This window comes from Macrobrachium nipponense, chromosome 21 (assembly GCF_015104395.2).
Source record: "Macrobrachium nipponense isolate FS-2020 chromosome 21, ASM1510439v2, whole genome shotgun sequence".
Classification (NCBI taxonomy): Eukaryota; Metazoa; Arthropoda; class Malacostraca; order Decapoda; family Palaemonidae; genus Macrobrachium; species Macrobrachium nipponense.
Genome location: NC_087212.1, coordinates 11690939 through 11717235, shown reverse-complemented (window position 1 = coordinate 11717235; position 26297 = coordinate 11690939). Strand labels below are relative to the sequence as shown.

The window sequence follows — 26297 nt, the reverse complement described above, 5'->3', positions numbered from 1 at the left end:
TTATGATGCAAATAAACAAGAAAAACAATTGTAGTACTCTAAGACAGCATAAGTACAAAATTTTGACTGTATTTCTCCTACTTATCAAAGCCAGAGCCTTTTATATATTATTTGTTTACTGTACTATCATTCAGCAAAAGCTGAAACAGCATTGGAATATTGGTAAACAAGGTAATTGAAATGGAGATGGGGAGAGAGCCTGGGAGCTCACTGTGGGAGGGCAAGGAGTACAGTGGTCCCCCCGTATTCGCGGGGGGATGCATACCAGACCCCCCCGCGAATAGTTAGAACCCGTGAATGTTTGGAACCCCTATAAAAACGCTAAAAACAGCCTATTTTGTTAGTTAAAACTCAAGAAAAATCACTAAAAATTTTCATACTTGGTTTTTTTAATAGTTTTATCACAAAAAGTCCATTTTTATGATGAAATTGATAAATAAACCAGGAATTTGTGGATATTTCTCATAGAAAAATACCGCGAATGCGCGAATTTTCCGCGAATAATGCGGGGAAACGTTCCCGAGAGAAATCCGCAAATGTGAGAGTCCGCGAATCCGGAGAACGCGAATACGGGGGGCTCACTGTATGGCCAAGTGAGTACGTTCCGAAGCAATAGCCCTGCCAGAGGTACAATGTTCACCCAGAGGCAAACTGGCACCTCTCCTCTCCTGCTATGAGAAAGAGCAATACAATGAAGTCTGCCTAGACCTCTTCCTATTGGCCTTGGACTTCTTGTGCAGTGGAAGTTTCCACGATGGTTGATAAGGAGGCAGAAGGCAATCATGCGAGGGAAGAACAAGACTACTTTTTCACCACCTTGTCCAACTCCTTAGTCGATTTACACGCCAGAGAGGTGGTGAGAGGTGGTCATTACAGAGGAGAGAGAAGCTACTACTTCAGCTTACTAAGCTACAAGCATCACCACAGTCATTAAGGGATCACCTATAATAAATGAAGAAGACACTGAACTGCAGAAGTAGACATGTTAGTACATGGTTGGCCAAGCTTTCTTCCTTTCTTTCTTTAAAATCTTCAGCTGAGAATCCTTATGGACAGCATCAACAGACTGTAGCCCATGAGGTCTAAAAGGAAATCAGCTTGCAGAGTGACAAGTAATAAGAAAAAGTGATAAATAAATTAAAGGGAAGAGACAATATAACCAATAACTCTAAAATTCAGGAGACCTCAGCAGAAAGCTGGAATGAATTTGCTCCATGCTTAAATATTTGAAGATCAGATTCCACAACTGCGCTAAGCTAACTATTTCATATTTTAGTTGTGGAAAAGATTAAACACAGCAAAATGGGCAAGGTTTAACCTGATACTAGAAAATTATGCATTATTTGCGGCACCAGCAGCCAGCCTAGTGTTGCTAGCAAAAAATACCAAATTTGTAACTAATTTGTATTTTTCATAACTAACAAACCTGAGGTCTTAACAGTTAAAGGCCCACCTCGAACCACCCCTCTAGCAGTCTAAACTGGGTTAGAAATATAACTGATGGGTCACAGGTAGCCGTGGGCATTCTGGGTATACATGCCCTGTGACCTGGTATAGATGCCATTAGTCCCTGGATCTCACAAGTGTAATTTTAATTCTACCGGTTTCCAGCTTGGAGCTAGTAAATCCTAATGTTAAGACCTCAGGTTTGTTAGTTATGAAAAATACAAATTAGTTACAAATTTGGTATTTGTTCATACACGAAACAAACCTTCGGTCTTAACATTAGGATAGACTTACTATTGGAGGGAGGTAAGTCTCTACAACTGACTGGGAGTTTGCCACCTTATCCATTTCTGAATATATAGGGAAACTCTAAGAGAATGGACAATGAACCTAGGACCAAAGATATAAGCGGATCTATTGGTTTTCTCCCACTGGGTCTAGATACCATTCTACTGTTTACTCTTGTCCCTTGCAACTGGATCCACCTTCACCCCTCTTTTCCCTATTATCCAGAGGGGTGTGTTGCTACTGAAAAGTATATCATCAGCTAAGATAGCTTCACAGTATGGCTGACCATCTCACCTGCATCTAGTCCGTTCCAGCACATGACGGTACTCTCCTTCATATTGCCCGTAGTTAAAGGAGTAGGAAGAAAGTAGTAAAGAAAAAAGACCAGTCATCCCATTCATTCTACTTTCATACCTTCACCTTAGACTAGACGCAAACTGACCCGCCAGGGGCACTGGATGAACTATATCACTTGTTGGGCCGCCACCACTGGACCCAAGGAAAAGGTGTCCAAGGATCTATGGGCAACATCTTTCAAATAAAATGAGGTGAAAGTTGTTTGGCGCTTCCACACACCAGCTTTCAGAATTTTATCCACAGACATGTTCTTCTTAAATGCCAGGGAAGCACTCACACCTGATGTCATGAGCTCTAGCTCCCACCTGGCTATCTGACCCTCTGTCTTCTGCCGTATAAGCATCTCTGATCGTCTCCCGTAGCCAAAATGATATTGTATTCTTGGACACTTCCTTCTTGTTCTGTCCTGTACTTACGAACAACCTCTGGCACCCGGGCCTGAGGTGCCTTGTTCTCTTTAAGTACTCCCTTAGTGCCCTGACGGGGCACAGGAGCATCTCAGCTTTGTCGTTGTCTACAAAGTCTGCCAAGGAAGGTATGGTAAAGGAGTCGAATCTGCCGTCTACTATTGTTGGATTTTGGGTCTTGGCCACGAATTCTGGGACAAACTCACATACCATTGATCTCCAACCTCTCGAGTGCTTTATGAGATATGAGAGGCCATGTAGCTCCCCCACCCTTTTGGTTGAAGCCAGGGCCAATAAGAAGACTGTCTTCAGGGTCAGGCTCCTATCCGTGGACTGCCTTAGTGGTTCGTAGGGGGGTTTTGTTAGACTACTCAGTACCTTGGTCAGATCCCAATCTGTGGCTTTTAGCTTCCTTTGGTGGGCATGACTGTTCAAAGCTCCTCATCAGCATGGCCAACTCCCATGAAGACGATATGTCCACTCCTTTCATTCGTAAGACTGAGGCTAGAGCCGCCCTGTACCCCTTCACTGCAGATACAGACATATGTTTTTCTGTTCTGAGATATATCAGAAAGTCTGCTAACTGCTGAATAGTGGTACCGAGTGGAGACACGTTCCCTCTACGACACCAATCACAGTATGCTGACCACTTTCCTTGGTATACTGTCGCAGATGATTTTCTGATATTACCTGGCCATCTGAGTTGCTGCTTTCTGCAAAAAACCCTCGCTCTCGGAGGAGATACTTGACAGTCTCCACCCGTGAAGCGATAGGGACTCACCGACTGGTGGTACCTCTCCACGTGAGGCTGACACAGAAGGTTGCTCCATGGAGGTAACTCTCTTGGCACATCTACTAGGAGTTCCAGTAGGTCTGGAAACCACTCTGCTTTCGGCCATAACGGAGCTACCAGGGTCATCTTGAGGTTCTGAGACCGCATTACCCTGTTCAGAACCTGACGGATTAGACAAAATGGAGGAAATGCGTATACGTCCAGATTGCCCCAGGGGTGTTGTAGCGCATCTTCTGCTACTGCCTCTGCGTCCGGGACTACTGAACAATACACTTCCAACTTTTTGTTGTACCTGGTTGCGAATAGGTCTATGATCGGTCCTTCCCACAACATGAGCATCCTGTCCACTACCTGTTGGTGTAGGGACCACTCCGTTCCCAGAATCTGATCCGAGCGGCTCAACTTGTCGGCCACTATGTTTCTTTTTCCCGGAATATACCTGGCCTTGATGTCTACCAGGTTCTCTATAGCCCACTGGTGAAGTTGAACTGTCATCACATGTAACTGCCAAGAAACTAGGCCTCCTTGCTTGTTTATATAAGCTACTACTGTGGTGTTGTCTGACATCAATACCACTGAGTGTCCCTTTACTCTCTCCCTGAATTCTTGTAGAGCCAGAAAAGCTGCTTTCAACTCCAGCACGTTTATATGGAGTTCTCTGTCCTTGCAACTCCATTTTGCTGACACCATCAACTCCTCCATATGGGCTCCCCAGCCTTCTAGTGACGCATCCGAGAACAGCAAGAGGTCTGGGGAGGATTGTTGAAGGGGGACACCCACTGTCAGATTGTCGTCGTTCACCCACCACAGCAAGTCTTTCCTCACTTCTGCCGACAAGGGAATTTGCTCGTACGGGTGATCTACTGTTGGTGACCAAAACTCCTTCATCCTCCATTGTAGGGACCGAAGGTGTAGCCTTCCTTGTGGTACTAGCTTCTCCAGGGAGGTTAGGATTCCCAGCACCACCTGCCACTGTCTTGCTGGCTGTGTCTGCTTTCCCAGAAAGGCATTCACCACTTGTTTGCATTTCTCTACTCTTTGGTCTGTCGGGAATACTTTGGCTTGTGTTGTGTCTATCACCATTCCCAGATATTCCAAACGTTGATTTGGATCCAACTGCGACTTCTGCTGATTCACCACAATACCTAGGCTGTGACAAAGCTGCAGGAGGGCCGCCCTGTCCCTGAGTAATTTCTCCCTGGACTTTGCTATCACCAGCCAATCGTCCAGATATCTTATTAGCCTGATCCCCTGAGCATGCGCCCACGCCGACACGAGGGTGAACACTCTTGTAAAAACTTGAGGAGACGTTGTCAATCCGAAGCACAGGACCTTGAATTCGAAAGCTTTCCCTGCAAGATGAAGCGGAGAAATTTCCTTGAAGACTGATGGACTGGTATCTGAAAGTATGCGTCCTTTAGATCGACTGTCAGCATAAAGTCTCCGATTCTGACTGCTTGTAGAACCGTTTTCGGAGTTTCCATCTTGAAACTGGTTTTCCTTATAAACAGATTCAGCGTTGACAGGTCTATTACTGTCCTCCACTCCCCGTTGGCTTTGGGTACCAGGAAAATTCTGATGTAGAAGCCTTTTGTCGGACTGCATACTTGTTGCACAGCTCCTTTTTCCATCATCTTCTTCACTTTGTCCTGCAGAATAGTGGCCTTCTGAGATTTGTGGGCATAAGTGACGTGGGGTAATGGTTGATCTGTCAGGGGCGGGGTTACCTCGAACGGAATCAAATACCCGATCCTGAGAACATCCACCACCCACTGCTCTGCCCCTAGTTCCTGCCACACCTTCCAGTGATTTGCCAGGCAACCCCCCACTGGTGTGGCCGAGTGATGGGAGGTGCCCATCCTATCTTCTTGAGCCTCTCCCTCTTCCCCTATTGCCCCTTCCTCTGTTGTTTCTATTGTGAAAGGGCCGATGAGTTATCCTCTTTGGGGAAGAGGGTCTTGTGACTATTAGGGATGCTATGTCTCACTGTCTTCTTCCGAGACATCTGCTGTTGTCTTCCCTCCAAAGGAGTAGTTTGACTGTTAGACGTTTTCCTAACTGCCTGTTGCACCAACCTATCGTTAGTGTCCATCCTTCTTCTATCTATCGCCTCTTCCAGTATGACCTCTGGCAACAGCAGTTGCGATTCCAAGATATCCCCATTCCTCATTGCTAACAGGGAATCCAAATCCACATTGCGGCTTAGTCTAGCCAATGCTGCATCTCTCCTCATTAGCAGGATATTTGCCCAAACATTGGCACTTACGTTTGTCAGGTACGCAATCGCCTTGGAACCTGACTGTAGTAATCTAATGAACAATGGTTCATCCACTACTTTCCTTGTTGCTTCCGAGGATGCAATTTTCGCCACTGCTGTTGACCAAAGGTCTAACCAGGAAGCAGCCTGAAAGACAGAAGAAGCTGTTGCTTCTAACGTAGCAGCCTCTTGGTACGTCATCGAAGGGTACTCCATTTTAACCTGATCCAAGGTTAATCCAGGCCTTAACCTTACAACATTAGGGTTCATTTGTCTAGACCGCAAAGGGACCTTCGGTGTCGTATAATATTTCCTTTGCTTTATCATTGGAGGGGGAATAAATTTAAATGATCTATTAGATCTTAAGGAATTATCCCTCCCTGCAATCTTTGCGTTTACGTGTTGCAAGACCGATTCCGCATGACTCGAACAAGGCAATTCATACGACACCTTGGTATCCCTCTTTAGTCCAAACGCCATGTCAATTCCAGGAGGAAGCATACTGGCCGGTGTTTCTGTCTTCTCCGAAAGGCTATTGAATTGACGAATCAAATCAATAACCTCTGCATACGAGGCCAGAAAATCTTGGTTTTCTCCTTCCTCCGGCTCTAGTGTACCACTCTCCGTCACAAGGGATGTTGTCTCGCCTCTATCTTCTGACAGACGGCCCGGAATTCCACGGCCGCCTGCCCCTACGGCCGCGGTCTCTTTGATCTTTGTTGGCCGCTGTTGGCTCGATCCCGGATAGTCAGCAGGGGAACGAGAACGTCTCACTCTTTCTCTGCTCACGGATCTAGAGCGAGAATCTCGTCTAGATCTCCAAGATGAAGGCTCCCTTAAGACAGAGATAAGTTCGTCTCTATTAGCATTGGCATCGTTTTCGAGCGTCGGCGAGCCCGGCCTCGACCTTCTATCCAGACGGACACTGCCTTCCACGAACGTATCCGCCGAGGTTGCCAACTCTCTATTTTTCGTACTTTTAATAGGAGCCTTATCGTCCTTCGTACGTATTTTGAACGGCCTTACGGGCGAAACTGGGACCTGCATTCCATCCTCTGCTGCACCTTTCGCCGCCAACATCGATTTTACCAGAGGTATCGCAGTTTTTGCGATCCGAACCGGCAACTCCGCCTCGGCCGCTAGCTCGCCGGCCGTCACCTCTCTCGCTTGTTTGGATTCTTGCGAACGGCTTCGTCTGCCAACCTTGTGCTTAATAGCCACTGATTTTCCGACCTTCTTGCTGACTTGGAAATGACAGTCTTGGTCCGAAGAAGAGGAAGAATTGATTCTTCTCCTCTTAGCCCGAGGATCCGCCAGGAACTCCCGAATCCTCCTCCAACGCTTGACTGGCGCTCGCCGTGACGTTATCGGACTTAGCGATGACGCCGAACTAGAGGAAGAAGACGAAGAAGGCGAATCACAATTTATTCTTTTTGTCTCTCTTATTCATTCTCTTCTCTATATCCTGTAATTTCTGCATTACAGTTTGCATTGACGGGTCAGAAGGCGTATTAGCGTCTGGGTGCAGCGAAAAAGGCCGAGAATCGGTCTGTGACGTCATCACGCCTGCCATATCAGAGTGTGACGTATGTTGTGACATCATCCCTCTCGTAGGGAGAGACTGAGAGGTTTCTGCTGGCAACCGCACGTTTGCTGCCAAACTACCTCCCACGTTCTGCATCGCTGTAAATACTGAGTGGGATGGTGAAGCCGCGGCATTAATTCCCATAAATTGCAAGCCCGGGGGACGAGGAACATTCAGCGCTGCCGGACCCTGCTGGAACCGTGACGTCATATAATGCGCAAGCAGACCATCCAAGGTTGGTACGCCTGGTAGGCCTAGCGCTGACCACGTACCATCTAACCTATGCGCTTGAGTAGCAGGAGCCTGGAACAAAGATGGCGGATCTCCCCCTCTACTTGCTGGGAACAAAGGAGAGTGCAAATTATTCATAAAATTACCCAAGGCCCCCCCTGACGTTTCCGACACAGAACCGCTAGGAGAAACCGAAGGGGTATGAGACAATTCAAAAGCAGGTGGAGAAACATATGGAGCAGCCTGGTTTATTACCGATACAAAAGAAGCCGGTAAGGTTTGGTCATCCAAAGATGGCGTCACCCCCCTTCCTTTTGTTTTTGATTGGCTTTTCCCATAGAACTTCTTCCACTGTTCCACCGACCAACCGCGACAAACAGAACACGGATTAGTAACCGAACATACGTTTTCCCTGCACCCACCACACGCTGGATGAGGATCCGTCGACACCGAAGTTAGGAACCCAGAACATGGAAAGCCACTGACTCCTGGGCATTTCCTTTGTCTCCTCTTCGAAACGGTAGACGATCCCGATGTTGAGGCAAAATTCTCCATCATACCACGTATACACTCTTACCACACACTGATCACACTTGGAGAAAGAAAAGGAATGAAAAATAAAAAATGAAATGGATAAAGAACGGGCAAACTGAAAAACCGGCTTTAAATGAGATAGACAGTAACACGTCTTATCTTAAAGGCGGTAGGAAAATAACTGATGGGTCACAGGTAGCCGTGGGCATTCTGGGTATACATGCCCCGTGACCTGGTATAGATGCCATTAGTCCCTGGATCTCACAAGTGTAATTTTAATTCTACCGGTTTCCAGCTTGGCGCTAGTAAATCCTAATGTTAAGACCGAAGGTTTGTTTCGTGTATGAACAATTATTAGGTTAGGTAAAGAAGTGTGCAGAGAAAGTTTGTTCTTGTAGTACATTTTATGCAACAAACATAGTGAACTCACTTTATGTCTATGCCACACATCAACATTTAAGAGTTAGCAAGATAAACTTGAGTTAACAAAAGGATGCCAAACTCGAGAACAGTAGTACGTACTCCAAACATGGAAGGAAAGAGTTTAAACACTTGGATAGAATAGATTCATCCCAAAACATTCTAAAATTTCTGTAAGATACTGTACCAACTTTCTGAGAAACAGAGAAGGTAATATTAGATATCTGCTTCGCATAGATCAATTTATTATCAAATACTAATTACTTCTGAAACTGTAAGTAACTGTAAATTGGGACGCAAAGGCAAAAGTGTTCAGAATCAACTATCATACTTTGAGTTCTAGACAGGTTAAGCTTCATGCCCCAAAAAGCATACTCCAGAATTCTGCAGCCCCAGACCAAAGGTATAATAGAGAAGAAACATCAGCTAATAAATGCAGGAATGAAGCAAGTGATGAACTACCCTGGATATTCAAAGATGGCAACATTTTACAAGATAATCAAAAGTGAATAATCCTCTTGCTTCATAATCTTCAGATGAGGGATGAACAGAATGTTAGTGGTGTCATATCCCTCCTAGACAAGGGGAATGGTAGCTGGAGGCAAGAAGATTCTGGGAGGATTCTGCATCATTTTCAATTGAGTGATACCTTCTGAAGAACCCAATGAAACCTCCTCTCAGGCTTCCTCCTCATCCTCCTCTTGCTAGATTTCTCCCACTGTTCCCTTCCTCCACAATTATGACAAAATGTGGGTCTACCAATATGGGGAGGCACGAAACTTACATGGCAGCCCATAACTTCCATACCAGCATTGGTCCTATTTATCCTCTGTAACTGAGAAAAACAGGGAGAAGAGACACAAACAAACAAACAGTAATTGCACAATGCAGAGCAAGGTATGAGGTAAAAACAATCACTGTTACTGATCAGTAACTTAGCAATCGCAAAGGTAGCTAAAGAAAGAATGGAATTTAGATCATAGGTAACCCCCTCTCTCCCCCCCAAAATCCCATCATTTTAACTACCTTGTTTACCGAGATACAACAGTTGCTTTAGCTTGCACTGAAGGATACTAGATATATGAAAGGTGATGGTTGTACCCCCATAAGAACAAATACGCACTCAACAAGTTTGAGAGAAATATTTTAAAATAAAATTTTTAAAGAAATTTTTTGTGATATTTGGTTTATTCTTTGTTTAAAAGTGGAAAGCGCACCAGCTGAGGTGAGAATATGTTGAATGATTAAGTGTATTCTATGAAATAACAGAATGACAAGTGTATTCCAAAAGAAAAATAATCAAACTTTTCCTGTATCTGCATATAGGTACAAACCATTACCTTACTAGAGCCAAATATGAGTAGACTGGAGGTGACTTTGGCAGAAAACAAAACTGGTGTTTACGTACACCACTTGGAATATATACATAACCGGTATTTGCATTAACCTGAGGCTAGATTGTTCAGGCTATATTGCAAGTAAATTACAAATCATATTACAGAATATCTAAAATTGGATAAACCACCAATATTGACTAACAGGTTCCATTGCATCTAAATCAAAAAGCTCTATAGAATTATTTAATTTCAGGCTACCAGAAATATTCATGACTAGCTTTGACATAAACTTTCTCTATACCAATATCCCTGTTTAAGAAACATCAAAATAATTACTGACTCTGCGTACGAAAAAGTTAGGCCTCACTCATTTTGAAATCTATCAAAGAAAGAGTCTGTGGACCTACTGAACTTGTTAGCTATAAACAATTTCTTTATCTCTATTCACAGGTACTCCTTGAACATTTCAAGGTCTGTCTATGGGTAACCACATATCAGCTACCTTTGCTAACATTTTTATGAGTTATAATGAAGCAATGGCTACTAACTTGCACAAAAGAATTTGAAGTTTTATGATTTGACGTTACTGTATCAGGTGTTATCAAATACAAAGTGAAAGAATTATATATGGAACAGAAATGAACAATATGTTATTGTGTGACCAATTGTACTTTATATGGGGATAAATCTTATTCTTATAACACTTATTTTCTATTACTAACCTTAAACACTATTTTATGAAAAAAAAAAAACAATCACACCAACTGTGGAGTAAAACATACACAATTGGAGAAATTCAAAATAAGGAACCTTAAAGATAAATAAGAGTTAAACACATTTTACCCATCTCAACAGAAGCTTTAAAACTGTGTCAATAAATTCTTTAATAACTTAAAGTCACTCAGTCATAAGTAATACCATGGTTGTAGCTCTAGAAAAGCAAAGGTTTTTTTTCATGAAATTTTCAGTGTTCTTTCACCAGAACATTTAGTTAAAATTGATGTCACATAAATCTAAGGAGAATTCAACCATTCCACTATTTTGTAAAAAGAAACCTGACCAATGCAGAAAATCTCTACTACAGGGATCCCTCTACTGACTGACGTGCAATACTATGGGCCATGAAAAAGAAGAAAAAAAAATCTTTCTAAAAGAACTTGCGCCAGGCATTTTGAACAGTATTTCTGGAATGAAACTGAAATGTTACAAATAAATGTAGTTTGTGGGTATTTGAATGCAAAGCTTAATTTTAAAGTCAATTATCTCATACAGGCATAAAACCTGCTATACATTTTTTTTTTACTATGAGGTTCTTTAAAATCATAAAAATTTTGATTGCATGAGAACTATTTCTTAGAGATATAATTCTGTCAATGGTCATATTCCTTGTTACACTTTATTAAAAAAAATCACTCAAAAACACCTGAAAAAGAAACTATGAATGCCAGTAGCAGTTATTCAGACCTAGTCTAAGGTGCTGTGTCTCAATACAGACTTAAAAGCTGGACTCAAGCTTCCAATCATCTTTACATTGTAAAGTATACACATTATCTTGACTTATGCAACTTAAGTTCATTAGTTTTGTGAAAACTTACATTAAAATATAGAAAATATGGTTTCCTGTGAGATGTATCTTATAATATGCTTTAAATGCCTTTGAAAGGTAAAGCATATACACAACCTCCAGAATTGGCCTAAATTCTTTTACCACACAAAATTATTACAATACACAAAAAAAAAAAAAAAAAAAATGCTGAAATCAAAGAACAGCTACTTACCATAATTCATGATGAGATATTAATTTTGTTATACACAATAAATAGGTACGTATATATGTATGTGTAACCATTTTTTTACCATCACGAACATGCAAGTTATGTTCCCCCTTAGCCTTTCATATCTGGAGGATATCGTTCATGCATGTGCTGGACACAGCCTGTGCACTAACTACATGTAACAAGGAAAATACCCACAAAGGTGGGGAATAGATATGGCCCTTCACCCGACTTTCCCCCCTGGACTTTTGGTCACAAGATATGCTCCACTGGTAGAAGGAGCAGGTAGGAGAGAAGGGTTTCCTCCAGTTAGAAAGGTTAAGGTTTGTATATATGGGGCAAATACAAATTACTTTCACAATTTTGTATTTGTTCCAACAGTTGGGACAGCCTATCTGCCTTCTTTAATCTGAAGACACTAATCAGGAGGGAGGTACTGCCAGATATTTTTTATTATAAAAATAGTTTAACAGGACCAATGGATACTGCCAGAAAAGAGGAAGAACCTTATGTTGAGGGGGTAGTAATTTTGGACTATGTTTAGCCATAAGATGGATTTTTAAAAATTTCTTTGTAGTTGCAATATCACATTCAATACTGTTTGCATAAATATATTTCATTATTTTATTATTTTTTTACCGAATATTGTAAAAGCAACATAATTACGTATTCAAACATGAACTTTTGGAGTTCAATTCATTTGCTAATGTGGTCACTGTGGCCAAAGATACCAAATAATAGTGCATGCTGAATAATTTTACACTTTATAGTCTTAGAAACAATACTACTTGGAAGAACTGAAAAATTCTGAATACTCTGATATTTTAGTTCAAGTCACTTATTTGCAAGTTTCAACAAACTGATAAAATTACTGACATCATACATACATAATGTACTTTTCTTTTAGGTTTGGACTGGCTAAATACATAAGTGATTTTATTATATGTACCATTTAATGTTTTTTTCATGACTAAACAAATAGGAATTTCCCTCAAACAACCCTTAATTATAATAACAATGGAACGACTAGTTCATTATTTATCATCAAATTACTAGTGCCAAACATACTTTGGCAGTATCATGTACCCTAGCAGATGAAATCATGTTAGGCACCCCCTTATGATCTATTATTAGGAAATTTGATCAAACCACTTCGTGCCTTCATCACGTGACTAGGTTGTTAGTTTCTTTCAATCCACTCCTGCCACTGTTCCGCATTAGTGTTTTAAAAAATGTTCAACTATAATGTAAAAAACTCCTGAGAGTTTTTCTTATTCCACTTATTATATATCTAACTGCTAATCTCTACTTCTCACTTAACAGTTGACTACTATACATTATTACTGAATACTATTCTCACTTAATTAAAGCTTGAAAGTAACTGATATTCCATGTCACTTCATGAGGTTTCAGTTATTCTATATACAATTATCCTCAAGAACACACAGGAGTTACTCTCTGTTGGTTCTAACATGGGAAGTTCCCATGCAGTCCTACTAACACTGACGAAGTCGCTTCTCTTACATGCCTCAAACACTGGTCAATGACAAGCCAAAGGATGGTGCCCCTTTTATTCCCAACACTGAAAGCACAAAATTTAAGTAAGGCCTGTCTGGAACAGGGTGCTGCTGCATGCTTCCCTTTCCCTTAGCTTATTCCTGAGATAATTCTAATCTCAGTCTTAAATTTCTGCCTGCCAACACTTTCACCATCTGCAGTATTGTCAATAACCCATTTCAGCTATCAAAATGGCATTCTTAACCATTAAATAAAAATGGCAAATTTTTATCAATTTGTATTTTTCATAGCTAACAAACCGTCGGTCTTAACAAAAGGATAATTCTTTTAGTGCTTAGCACTAGAAGAATCATCCTATTGTTGAGACCGAAGGTTTGTTCCACATATGAACATATATGTAATAAATTTAAAATTTTTGTGAAGCTGGCAATGTTTAAAAAAATAAATAAATAAAGTATTGCTTTTTTTACTATACGTATCTCAAGAGAAAAACAACAAAATCCCAAGTGCAAGTTCATGAGAAATTTTTACACTAAATAAATCTATAAACTAAATGAGAGGACAAACATGATCTGGTCTATACTAAATGAGTACAACATATGCATATATTATGGGTTTTTCACGATTAATAAGGGTAATGTTCACAATGCTATAGTACCCAGTCACAGGTAAAATGAATGTGTGCAAGCTAAAAATCCTATATGGACCTTTTTTTTTTACCTTGCCATGCACCTGCAAACATTACACATAACAGATACATCTCACAAGGAATCCATTTTTCCACAAAACTAGTTAAAACCTACTTTTTCAGAAGACAATTAGAATTGTAATGGAAGAATAAAAAAGGACTTACCATATAGCACTGAATATGTAATTTCATAAGAATCATAATTAAGTTATGAAACCTAAAACAACATACACACTCCAAACTTTTTAATACATTGAAAATCTACAAAATCCATTTTGAAATTTTCTGTACCTTCCGTAAGTATAATTAAACTTACTTATGCTATCATGTGTCTCTTAACAATTTGGTAAACATCAATTTCCAAAACTAAACACAACACACTATAAAACACTAATGTCATGCTATTAGAGTCAAGCAATCATTATGTTTTTCAAATTATTATTAATAAAATAAAATACAAAATAATACAGTAAGTATTGAACTAATTAACACCACTACAAGCTTTAACAATCATACTTACTAGACCCAATCATGAACTCTGAAAGGATCACCACGCATGCAGGAGAAAGGACAAAAAGTGTGAGCAATAAATCATCATCATTGTGATTGTATAAATGAAAATAAAAGCCTACTTTGAATAATAGAATATGAAGAACTTAAAGTCTTCACTTAGTACTGAGCTCAATTCACAACATCGAAATGCCACTACAGTAACTAAGAGATTCTAAAAATCTAACAAAATTCATCAGTCAAATCCTTTGATTATATTCAGTGCAGAGATACGATCAGAGCCTCTATGTATATATAATATTATAAGTGAGCAGATCATACTTCAAAAGTTATTATAGTAAGAAGCTACTTTGTTCCATTTACCTATTTGTCAACTGAAGTAGCTCAAACAACTTATACAAAATAAAAAAACAAGGCTGCCATGAGTGGCAACACATTTTTTGAAACTGTTTTTGATATTAATTCTATAACTGTTACCCCTAACCAAAAATATATCTTCCCATGTGAGAAGCAAAATCCTATCAACGGAATGGCATCAAAACATATACACGTAGATATATAATCTCACCATAACCATATTACTATTATATATTTCATGTAATGTGACACCATAACCATATTACTATTATATATTTCATGTAATGTGACAACATATTTTCTAAATAAACTAAAAGACTGAAAAGAAAAATATTTAACAACTCGGATACCCAATATGTATTTGGATCAATTTTGTTATAGTGATTTAACTACCTTGATCAGAGAGAATAAATTTTGAAAAGAAGCAGTATAGTACTTTATTTTTCTTAATTTTTCTTCGATATAGGTATCAGCCATTAGGCGATTGCTTTTCCCAGCGCTGAACATAATAGGCAACAACTCTTGCCATACTGCAAGAACTGCTATGTTAACAAAAATCATTTCCAATGAACACTGTTATAGAAGAGTAAGTCTTACTGTCAGCTGGAATTCTAACTCTATTCAAATTCAACTACAGTACCTTATTGAGGCTTCATTTCATCATCAAAAGAAATGATCTGCAAAATAATTGATGGAAAAGAAAAGTGACAAAATTTAATAATGTATTTACGTAAATGCCCGTACAGTAAATGATCAAGAGTAATTCCCACCATCATAGTTTGTGTCCATACATACAGTACCCTAGTGAAAGCATCTAGTGCTATTAATGCCCTAATTTTAAGAAATACCTGTAGTACTGTTCCATCAACCTAATGTCTACTGTAAACTTTTCCTAGAATTTAATATTCTTTCTAAACATCTGTACAGTATGTATGAATGTATTCAAGCATCTACATAATACAACCATAATTTTGCTGAAAAATATCACACAATTTTGAGGCATGAAGTCAGACAGGATTAAAAAAATTATAAGACAATTCATAGTGAAAAAACAATATTAACCCATAATTATCTCTTCATTACTAAGTAGGTGTCACAAAACTGCAGTAATGTGTGAATGAATAAATTTCTTTTCAATCAAACAGATCATCACCAAATTCAGGCATCCTCCTATCTCAAGAAGTACCAGGCTATTTTCAAATGTAATCATTTACTACTGTAATGGAATATAGTTAAGTATACTCTCCTTTGTAACCTTCAAGATGGAAAATATTGTAAATATATTAGATTATAAGAAACACTAAAAGCACCCTTCTGATTAGAGAAAACCACTCCGTCAGTGCTGTCAATAAAAGTTGAATTACACTCTCCATATGGTTAACATGAAACAGATGATGAAAAATACATCACAAACTACATTTATGCTTTATAACAACAACAGACAAGACACGAGGATGACGTTACGTTAAACATTACAACCCACACATAAGGATTGTGCATATCTGTATGCACAGTCACCCATGCAAGTGGATGTGTGTGCACATTGCAAATGAAATAGTTTGGTTAAAGTTATTTTTTAATATAACTGCAAATGACATTGGGTGATATTGGTTGAACACCCAACTACCAAAGGAAGCTAAATCATTTATACCAGGAAATAAGGTAGTGTACTAGTTTATATACATAAATAAAAAAAGGGAAAAATTAAAAATACTTTATGCTTACATAAAATAATAAAGGACTCTTTTGTTAAGAAACATTTAAAGAACTTTATTTTTCTCCATCTATACAGCAAATTCAAATATAAACTAACTGGCCCTTTAAAGCTATATTGGCAATACCGTACAATGGTAATACATAATCAGTAATCTGAGCCATATAACTAAAAGAGCTCAAAAATTTTTCACAATGTATTCAGTCACATCTATCTTTCATCCTTTGGATTTACGATACCATATACGTAATATTTTCCACCAAACTTTTATCCAGCTATTTGACACTCTTTCATACATACCAGTTGTTAAAATGACTAAATTTACACCACAAAATTTTATACAGTATATTGTAACACTAGAATTTTCTTGAATGAATACGGACAAAATAAATACCTACATCTTTTTGTTAATACCATTATGTTACTCATAATATTCTTCTACCAGAACAGTATGAAAGAAAGAATCCAAGTATATTAAGAGCTACTACTGTATGAAGCTGATGGATAGGTGGTATCAAAGAAGAAACAGACATTTAAAACTATATGTACTGCATCCAATTAAAATTGCTCATACAGTTTTAAAACACATGTACTGCATCCAATTAAAGTTGCTCATACAGTTTTAAAACACTGAAATATATTCTCAAAGTGCTTAAATTGTACTGTGCTAGTGTTTTACTGTACGGATGCCACAAAACCTGCTTGCCTTTTCTACAAATTCTGATTTCTTGTCTTTGCATGTCTCCTGGTAATTTTACACATCAGTCCTATACACCATATTAACTTGGTTTTTAACTGTTACTGTTTGGTAAAACTGCATAAAATTTGTCTAGATATGTTCTAGGCTTTACTCACCACAGTCAAAACTTATCTTTTTCCTTTAACTGAGGAAGACTGTTTTTCATCTTGATTATTAGGCATTATTACTGTTCCTTACCATTATTATTACTATTATTATTATTAGTATTTTTTACTTTAACCAGACCACTGAGTTGAAACAACTGATTTCCATAGTGCTAGCGGAGTGCTAGCCTGAAGGGTTTGGTTACCTGTGATATTAAATCTTAATTTTATTTAATAACTTGTTCCTTTAAAAATATATCCGAGTTAGCAAAACATTTTTTGAAAGATTCTGCCAAAATTTCCTTCGCTGAATTGATCCAAAAATTTTCATGATCTGTTGATTGAAGCAAGAGCAGCATTCACAAATCTTTAACTATCAGTGCTCCCTTGCACTGCCTGCAAACAGGGAAGATCCACTTGAACAGTTTGTACTACTGGTGATGAGAGGTGAACTTAAAACTTTACTCTGCCAAAGAGAGCTTAGCTAAGTGAAGGAGAGGAGCAACTTAAGCAAACTATCCTGTACCTTTCTTGGCATAAGTTTTATGACCTGAGAAATAGAAAGGAAGTTAAGAAGACCCTAGCCTCCTCAGGTACTGGTTTCTTAATGATACTGCTTAAAAAATGGAGAATGAGCATGATGAAAGATATCAAAAATCAGGATCAACCACCATGAAATCACCTTCTTAGTGGTAACCACATGGTCAACTGTGGTAAGCTTTCACAACAACAACAACAACAACAACAACAACAACAACAACATCAACATCATCATCATCATCATCATCATCATCATCAAATAATTGGGATGCCCAAGATGAAAAAAACAATCACAGTCATTGAAGACATTTTATCCTTTGAGAATGACACAGGCTTCTTATGACAATGATACCACCACTGATCTGGTTACCTTTAATTATCTTCTGCAGATGTGAACCAGGCATAAAAGGAACCTTTGTTACAGATTTCAAAACCTAAACTGCACAAGGAGACAAAATTATCCTTAATATTGTCAATACAAGTACGTAGACTACTGAATCTCGATATTGAAGTTGTGTTCAAAAGATTAACCTGCTGACCTGAAATGGATGATTTGAACAAATCGGAAGTAAAGCTCCCTTGCTTGGAAAAGACATGACGCTGATTTGCTGTGGAAAGACAAAAGCCACTCTTGAGATGCACCCTTGGCTCTAAAAATCTGCATAGAATTATGAGGAGGCCCTGATCTGAATGAGGAATAGAATTAGGAAGGCCATTTCCTTTGAAATATTTGTTTCTGCAGATCCGGGACAAATAGATCAAAGCCATGTTGAAGTACCTGGTAGAGGCAGTTCCACAGCCGGTTAATGGCCATTAGAGAAGGTTTCAAAGACTGAAAAAGGACAAGGTCCTTTAATTAAGTAACATCCATCAAACCATGCAGGAGATTGGATTAATTTACTTGGAAGAGGTTGAGGTCTAGCAAAAAAGTATCCTTTACAAGGAAGTCATAATGAGAACAATCAAAATTACCTTCTAGTATCTTTAAAATGGTACATCATCAAAGAGAAAGGAACAAGCCTTCTGGTTATTATAGAGCTATATTAACAGTAACCACTTCCCAACCAAACATTTGAAAACACACAACAAACCTGGAGTTGGTTATACGATGTTGCAGAGATTAACAAAAGGAATGAATGAGACTCATGGCAATTATCTGCAAACCATTAAATTGAAATACCTCTTCAAAATCAATTGGTGATCTCTGCCTTCTGGATGCACCAGGATGTAAGTTAGCTTGGGATAATTTTAAGGATATACACAGGATCATATTGCACGGCCTCCACGCTTGTATACCCACAGCTCTAAAGATAATGCCTATGTGGGTGTTCTTATAAAATAGCATTAAAATGCACCAAGAACCTGATCATACAAAATACTTAATGGTATGACAGTCATCTTTTGCTCTCAGAAGTTGGAAAGACTGAGTATCTGCCCACAGACCAAGTGGCTTTACTGTCAAATCAAGAAAGTTGGCCTACGTAACCTTTCATGAAGGAATCTGTAAAAGATCTGGAGGCAGATGTCTGTAGGAAGTTTACCTAAAACACAATGAATAGGTCTTGCTGTCTTGTATCCTGTGCAACTGATTTAAAACAAGAAAGCCATAGTTGGTAAGACCTCATCTGACAACTCTCATGAGGGATCAGACTTAAAAAAATACACTTTCAAGGAAAACCAAGTTTTAAAATCAAGTTACAATTCTGGGATAAATGATTCTCATGAGATATGTAGCAGTCATTGATTTAAAAATAACCAGTTACCATTATATAATAGTCATTACAACAGTCAAAAAAATGATAAAATGCACTAATACAGGTCTAAACCAAGAAAATTAAGTTACTACTCAACAGCATATGCTCCCTCTGACAATCAAATCATGTAAAGAATTACCATGGTGATTTATTACTTAAATAATGTTACCACAGTGGTGGATTACGTACTTTAAATCATGTGACATAAATAATGAATGAGGTCACTGAATTCCATTCTGGACTGGCAGACCATACCACAGAAGGCAACAGGTGAACTGGCATTTCTAAAGGTTTCATTGGTCTGATAACCAGACTACTAATAGTGGAAAGCAGCTAGAGTAAACTAACTGTAATGGTTTCCATTTTGTATGAACTCCTAATAGCCTTTTCATCCATAAAAATATACTACACAGGATATCTATGGCTCTCAAATACCTTTACGGTACAGATCTCAAGGCTTTTGAAAGTTATGCTTGCATATATGAAAATGTATATGTACTAAATTAATGCTTTATTTGCTCTATATTTTTTCATCACATGCTATGCCCAATAGAATTAATAGTTCATCTGTTTTGTAAATAAGAATGACAGTTCTTTTATTAAATACAAAAAAAAAAATTATTTGAAACACTATAATGTTGTAGATATTCCAACCAAGTAAAGCTGATGATGCAAAAGTTAAATATTAATTGAAACATCTCCCCTTGCGCTGCCTTTCATCCCTTATTACCCTCAATTAATTATCTATTCCGTGAAGAATTCATTAAGGCCCTTATTGGCAAAAAGTAAATAATAATGTTAGAAATACAGCAGGACCAACAGAATCATTGCAGGCACAAGTTTCTGTAAAATTGTCCTTTTGTAGAAAGCCATTATGTAAAGACCTAATAATTCTGGCTCTGAATACTATGTAAATATACATAGTAGTAATTACTAAAAAATAAACAGTTCTGGAAAAATTACATTCAGCATATAACCACATTATCTTTTTTTTATGCCGAAATTTTAACATTTCACACATGCTGTGATTTACAAAATTACCAGAATCTGAAGCAAACACATTAACAGGATTAAGTTCTCTGATTCATAAACAATGTTATATAAAAAACATTATCAAAACAAAGCAAAACATGAAAGCAAAACTTGATGAGCATTTAAAAATGGTCACGCATAAATACTGTCAATCTGAAATTGAAGACATTACTAAGCAGGGACAAGAAACTATTTTTAAAAATTGCTGCAGACCTAAGAGCTTTGTTTTTTAAATCTGAAATCCTAAATGACATAACATAAATTCCTGAAAATAGGCTCTTTGAATTCAAACTGTCATACAATACTCTGCTTCAACCTCCACTCTTTGACGATGAATCAAAATCAAAAGTTCATGCACTTATCCATATACTACTGCACCTCATCCAAACAACCACATGATCCATAATAAATTTAAAATGTAACCTATATCATGCTCTAGATACATAACTACATATTGCAGTACCTTCAATGAAAAAAAACTGTTTGCACTTGTACTGTATATTGCATAAATAACCTTCACAACTTGTTAATAGTTAGCATTCCCTAATAAATCAACAATTTCAAATAATATGTGATAACTCAAAAAATAAGTCTATGGGAAGTAAAGATGTTGGGATGGCAGGGGAACAATACAGTGATATAAAATTTATGCTGTTAGCATGCTGGTAATTTTTCAGGGATTCTTGTTAAAACAAGTAGGAACTAACAACTTTCTTGATTAGCTTCGAAATTACAACTTTCTTTATTAGCTTGGGAAATGTCAAACAGATTATTAAGTATTTTCTTTAATGTTTTTAAACACTCCAACAAATACCAAAATGACAGTTATCTACAAAAATCCTCCTTTGATGCTGTATAAATCTTGGAACAAATATGCTATCAAAATGGCTGGCTGACTACTGAACAAGTACCTAAATAACTAAAACATCAAGGAAATCTTTAAATTTACACCAAACAAGAATCCCCGATTACCAATTGGAGTTAACAACAACCTACAGCAGGTGGGGGAAATATATATTATGAGTGAGAGGCATCCACATAACAGGCAAATCAACACATTATCTTTACCGATCTCCGACTCACGACGTGGGAAGCACTCTGTGTTATGGGGTAGGAAAAAAAAAAGCAAAATGACAAATATGTTAAGCATACAACAAAGATCCTTAGTAAAAAAATTATAAAATTGATTGTTATCATTAGTATACTGATACTAAGTGTCAGCACTAACGCCACCTAAAGACTTCACATTTTAGTGGATATCAAAATACTATTTACAAATGGCATGTTACTATGTTAGAAAGGGATCTGAACACACAACTAATTGAATCTAAACTAAACCCCGTTTGTATAATTTATAACTGTTTTGTTTTGAATTTCATGATATCCTATTCTACAAGTAGAAATAAAGATATAATGAAACAAAGGCCTGAAATATCAGAAAAAAGAAACCTTTTCATAAAGTCCGGAGTATGCAAACAAAAAAGTCAATTCATTCCTGTAACCACAAAACATGGAATATTTGTTAGCTTTGATGTCTTCATCATAAATTCTTCATTGCTCATCACACCTTGTTAACAAATATTTTCTTAACCCTTACTATCAAAAAGACCCAGAATTACTGTGTACACATTGGGATTACTAGTCAAAGAGTAAGTGTAAAACTAACTTGCTCTCTCATTTATTTGTATATCTTTTGTCAGATACCCTGTTATAATCCATAAGCAATGGGAAGAATAACAAATACTAGAGAAATTACTAAAAATAACAGTAGACCCTATGCAACTAATGTGTGATGAGTAAAGTCACTGACACATACACCTAACATGCTAATCCCTCATTGTATTTTCTGCTGTTATTCTTATACAGCAGTTAAATGGCATGAAGTATATTTTTCATGAGTGTAAAGTTCTTGCAATCTTAAAGCTTCATTTAATTTTAAAAGTACTGATTACAACAGTGACACTTTCATCTAATAAATCGATAAAAACAAGTGACTAGATACTTTATCATGACTACTATCGTATTTTCCATTTACCAGTAAATTTTGTACTACTGACACTTGCAAAATGCTTTTCTAAATTCTGAAAGGGCATAGGTATATAAAGAAGTTCTGTATAGTTGCAAAGCAAATACCAATTATCTCATATTTAAAATAAATTTAGCCAGCACTGTATGACCTCATAGGTCCTGTCACTTGGCTTTTGACCTAAATTTTATAAAGACACCACCTTACTCACGAACATTCAACTTAGACACATTCAGCGATAGTATACAAACATACTGGATCACAGATTAAAATTGTGTTGAGAGTGCTCCCTTTTACCGCCCGTAAGTTCAAATTTTGTTTTGAGCGCCTATTCTGTACATACAGTAAATACTGCATGCACAGTGTATTGTGTTTTACGATTAAAAAATGTACAGTACTCTGTTGACTTTCTACCATACTGTACTTAGAAAGGCATGAAGAGTAGAGTATCCATCTTACAAACAAGATACAAATAGCCGTCCAGAATGTACTCATTTGTTAGTAGGGTGGTGTCTGTATTCCTGAAATACATTTAGCTGTATGTATATTATAGCTAATATACTAACAAATATCTTTTTTTACTATAAGCTATCGACAAAACTATGATGCATAATACGACATTCAACTTAGGCTATGAGCATCAGAACTTTGTTCTCACCACTGCTCAACCTTGCTCTAAAGATGCAAATTTATTTATTTCATGATCATCATACAGGATAACATAAGGAAATAGTATGCATTTTTCAGCATAGCAGGATACAAATCTAATCTACCTTCCAGAATTGCATATAGTATAAGGATACCCACACTAAGACTAAACCTAACTTATATTACTGTAAACTATATACACTATACTTCCCACATCCATATCCATTGTGAACAGTATATCTAGTATGGGTCTTGTGTAAATAGAAAAATTTTCATTTTGATATGTTATACATTAAAAAGTTCAACCAAATGTTATGTTAATTAAAGGTACACTCAAGGTTAAACAACCACACTTTCATGTAAAAGAAGAATAACACCATTACTAATATATGCTTTCTACTTTGAGGAAGATGAAAAGTAGACTGCATCACAGTGATATGAGTTTAAAAGAAAAGGTAAGTTGGTGATTCTAGTTTTATCAAAATGTAAAGGAGCTAGTTTCTGAGGTGAATGTCTGAATGTTGAGTACCCTCCCTGTCAAGCTTAACAAATATCCATTACAAAACAATAACAAGATACACACATAAACTCTTCAAGTATGCAAACTCCTTGGACTGAAAAGTAGTGGAATTTCTTCTGTACCATGACTACTAAAACTTCAGAAGGAAGCTTTGTCAAATTTATATGTCAAATAATTTAGCATATTTTAATCAAGATAATGAAAACAGACATAAGGATATATGTTAAAAGGCAACTGGTCAAGCTGGAATGGATGTTGTGTCAAAACTTTTCGCAGCTAAACGTAATCCCACAAAGTTTACTAGTTACTATTTCACAAACTAGTACTAAAGGTTGCTATATTCCATAATTTACAATTTCTATCATCATATTATAAACAATAATAATGGTTACATCTGTTTACAATTTGGGCTGTCCAAGTTACAAACACAGAAGTCTTTTCATGATTACAGCAATTACAACATTTTTTGGCATGAATTTTGATTCATTTCTAGACTATTTCTGGGTTTATTTAAGAATTCAAGCAGTATTTAATTTTTTTTTTGTAAACTGAATATGATTATAAAAAATGATATTGTTATGTTACAATAAAGTTTCATACATACTTACCTGGCAGATATATACATAGCTAAGACTCCGTCGTCCCCGACAGAAATTCAAATTTCGCGCCAACTCGCTTACAGGTAGGTCAGGTGATCTACCGGCCTGCCCTGGGCGGCAGGACTAGGAACCATCCCCGTTTTCTATCATATTTTCTCTCTTCCACCTGTCTCCTGCGGGGAGGCTGGGTGGGCCTTTAATTGTATATATCTGCCAGGTAAGTATGTATGAAACTTTATTGTAACATAACAATATCATTTTCATACAATCAACTTACCTGTCAGATATATACATAGCTGATTGGCACCCTTCGGTGGAGGGTAAGAGACAGCTTCTATATGGAATAGACAGGTAAACAACATATGTTGTAGGTATAAATAAAACCTTGGTTCCTACCTGATAGGTGGTAGACTTCGTGGGTGTTTGCCCAGTAGTCTGCATCACCTCAAGAAACTTTAGCGAGATATATGATCTATGGCCAAGAGTTCTTGTGGGTCTGCCGATGGGGTCTTTATCCACTTACTCGGCAGAGCCTAAAAGGACTTTGTCAATGGGTGCTGATCCACTTATATGACAATACACCTTATGAAGGAGCACACAACCAATCCCGACCACCTGATCCTAACCATATGTTAGAACTAAGGATTGTTACGAGTTATCCCCGAACTCGTCACAACAACCGTAACTCAAAACCACTAAGCACACATACATAATTTTCAAAAAAAAAAAATTATACTCAACTAATTGGATATGACAAGAATTCTCTTACTGAACAACATAGACGGCCGCCCGTGCTAGCCTAAGTCCTCCATTGTTCGAAGAGACTCTCGACCATATCCAAAAAGAAGAAAAGTATATACATTTAAGGATTGGTGTCGGCTCCCGTACCCAGAATCGTATCCGCCGATACGAAAGGACCTAGAGAAAAACACTTCTCATATGTCACACGCACGTCTTTCAAGTAATGAGATGCAAATACTGAGTTGCATCTCCAAAATGTCGTATCTATGATGTTTTTAAGCGACATATTCTTATGAAACGAGAGAGACGTCGCTATAGCTCTCACTTCATGAGCTTTTACTCTCAACAGTTGTAACTGTTCGTCAGGACAGGCCTTATGAGCGTCTGTAATGACGTTTCTTACAAAGAATGCCAGAGCATTCTTGGACATCAGTCTTGTGGGGTCTTTTACCGCGCACCAAAGACCTTGTCTAGAGCCTCCCATCTGATGCTTTCTCTGAAGGTAGAACTTCAGAGCTCTAACAGGGCATAGAGACCTCTCTGCTTCTCTGCCTACTAGACTCGACATGCCTTTGACTTCGAATGACTTAGGCCAGGGATTCGTAGGATTCTCGTTTTTCGCTAAAAACAGGGTCTTAAACGAGCAAATAGCCGAGTCTCCCTTGAATCCTACTTTATCCTGCAGAGCATGTAATTCACTAATTCTCTTTGCCGTAGCTAAAGATAATAGGAATAGGCATTTTCTAGTTATGTCTCTAAACGATGCCAGATGAGGAGGTTCGAATCTTTCCGATGACAGAAATTTGAGGACTACGTCTAGGTTCCAGTTCGGAGGTACTGGTTCCTTAGACTTTGAAGTCTCAAAAGACCTTATGAGATCGTGGAGATCTTTATTATTTGCCAGATCTAATCCTCTGTTCCTGAATACAGCCGAGAGCATACTTCTGTATCCCTTTATTGTGGATACGGCTAGATGAGATTTTTCTCTCAGGAATAGCAGGAAATCAGCAATTTCCGCTAATAAGAGGGTAGTGGTAGGAGGCGACAACTTCTTGGTCTCTACACCACCTTCTAAATACCTCCCACTTCGATTGGTATACTTTCGTAGTGGAGGTTCTGCGTGCTCTCGCGATCGCGCTTGCCACTTCGCGAGAAAAGCCTCTCGCTCTGACAAGTCTTTCGATAGTCGAAAGGCAGTCAGAGCGAGAGCGGGGAGGTTTTGATGGTACCTCTTGAAGTGTGGTTGTCTGAGAAGATCCGTCCTTCTTGGTAGGGATCTTGGAAAGTCTACGATCCACTCTACCACCTCCGTGAACCATTCCTGGGCCGGCCAAAAGGGGGCTATTAACGTCATCCTCGTCTGCTTTGACGCCACAA

At 38.0% G+C, this 26297-nt stretch overlaps 1 protein-coding gene across 6 annotated transcripts in view; it reads right to left on the bottom strand.

Moving 5' to 3' along the window:
* Nucleotides 1-26297, bottom strand: part of LOC135197796 (vinculin-like) — a 210932-nt gene that overhangs the window by 4925 nt on the left and 179710 nt on the right. For 3 of the 6 annotated variants that reach the window (XM_064224917.1, XM_064224919.1, XM_064224922.1), the window contains 2 exons: nt 21455-21484; nt 14157-14174 (listed from right to left, as the gene is read on the bottom strand). The exons of 1 other annotated variant lie outside the window; for it this stretch is intronic. In XM_064224917.1, coding sequence (XP_064080987.1) covers nt 14157-14174; nt 21455-21484 — 48 coding nt within the window. The remainder of the gene's footprint in view (nt 1-14156; nt 14175-21454; nt 21485-26297) is intronic. 2 more of the 6 variants (XM_064224918.1, XM_064224920.1) reach the window with 2 other exon arrangements.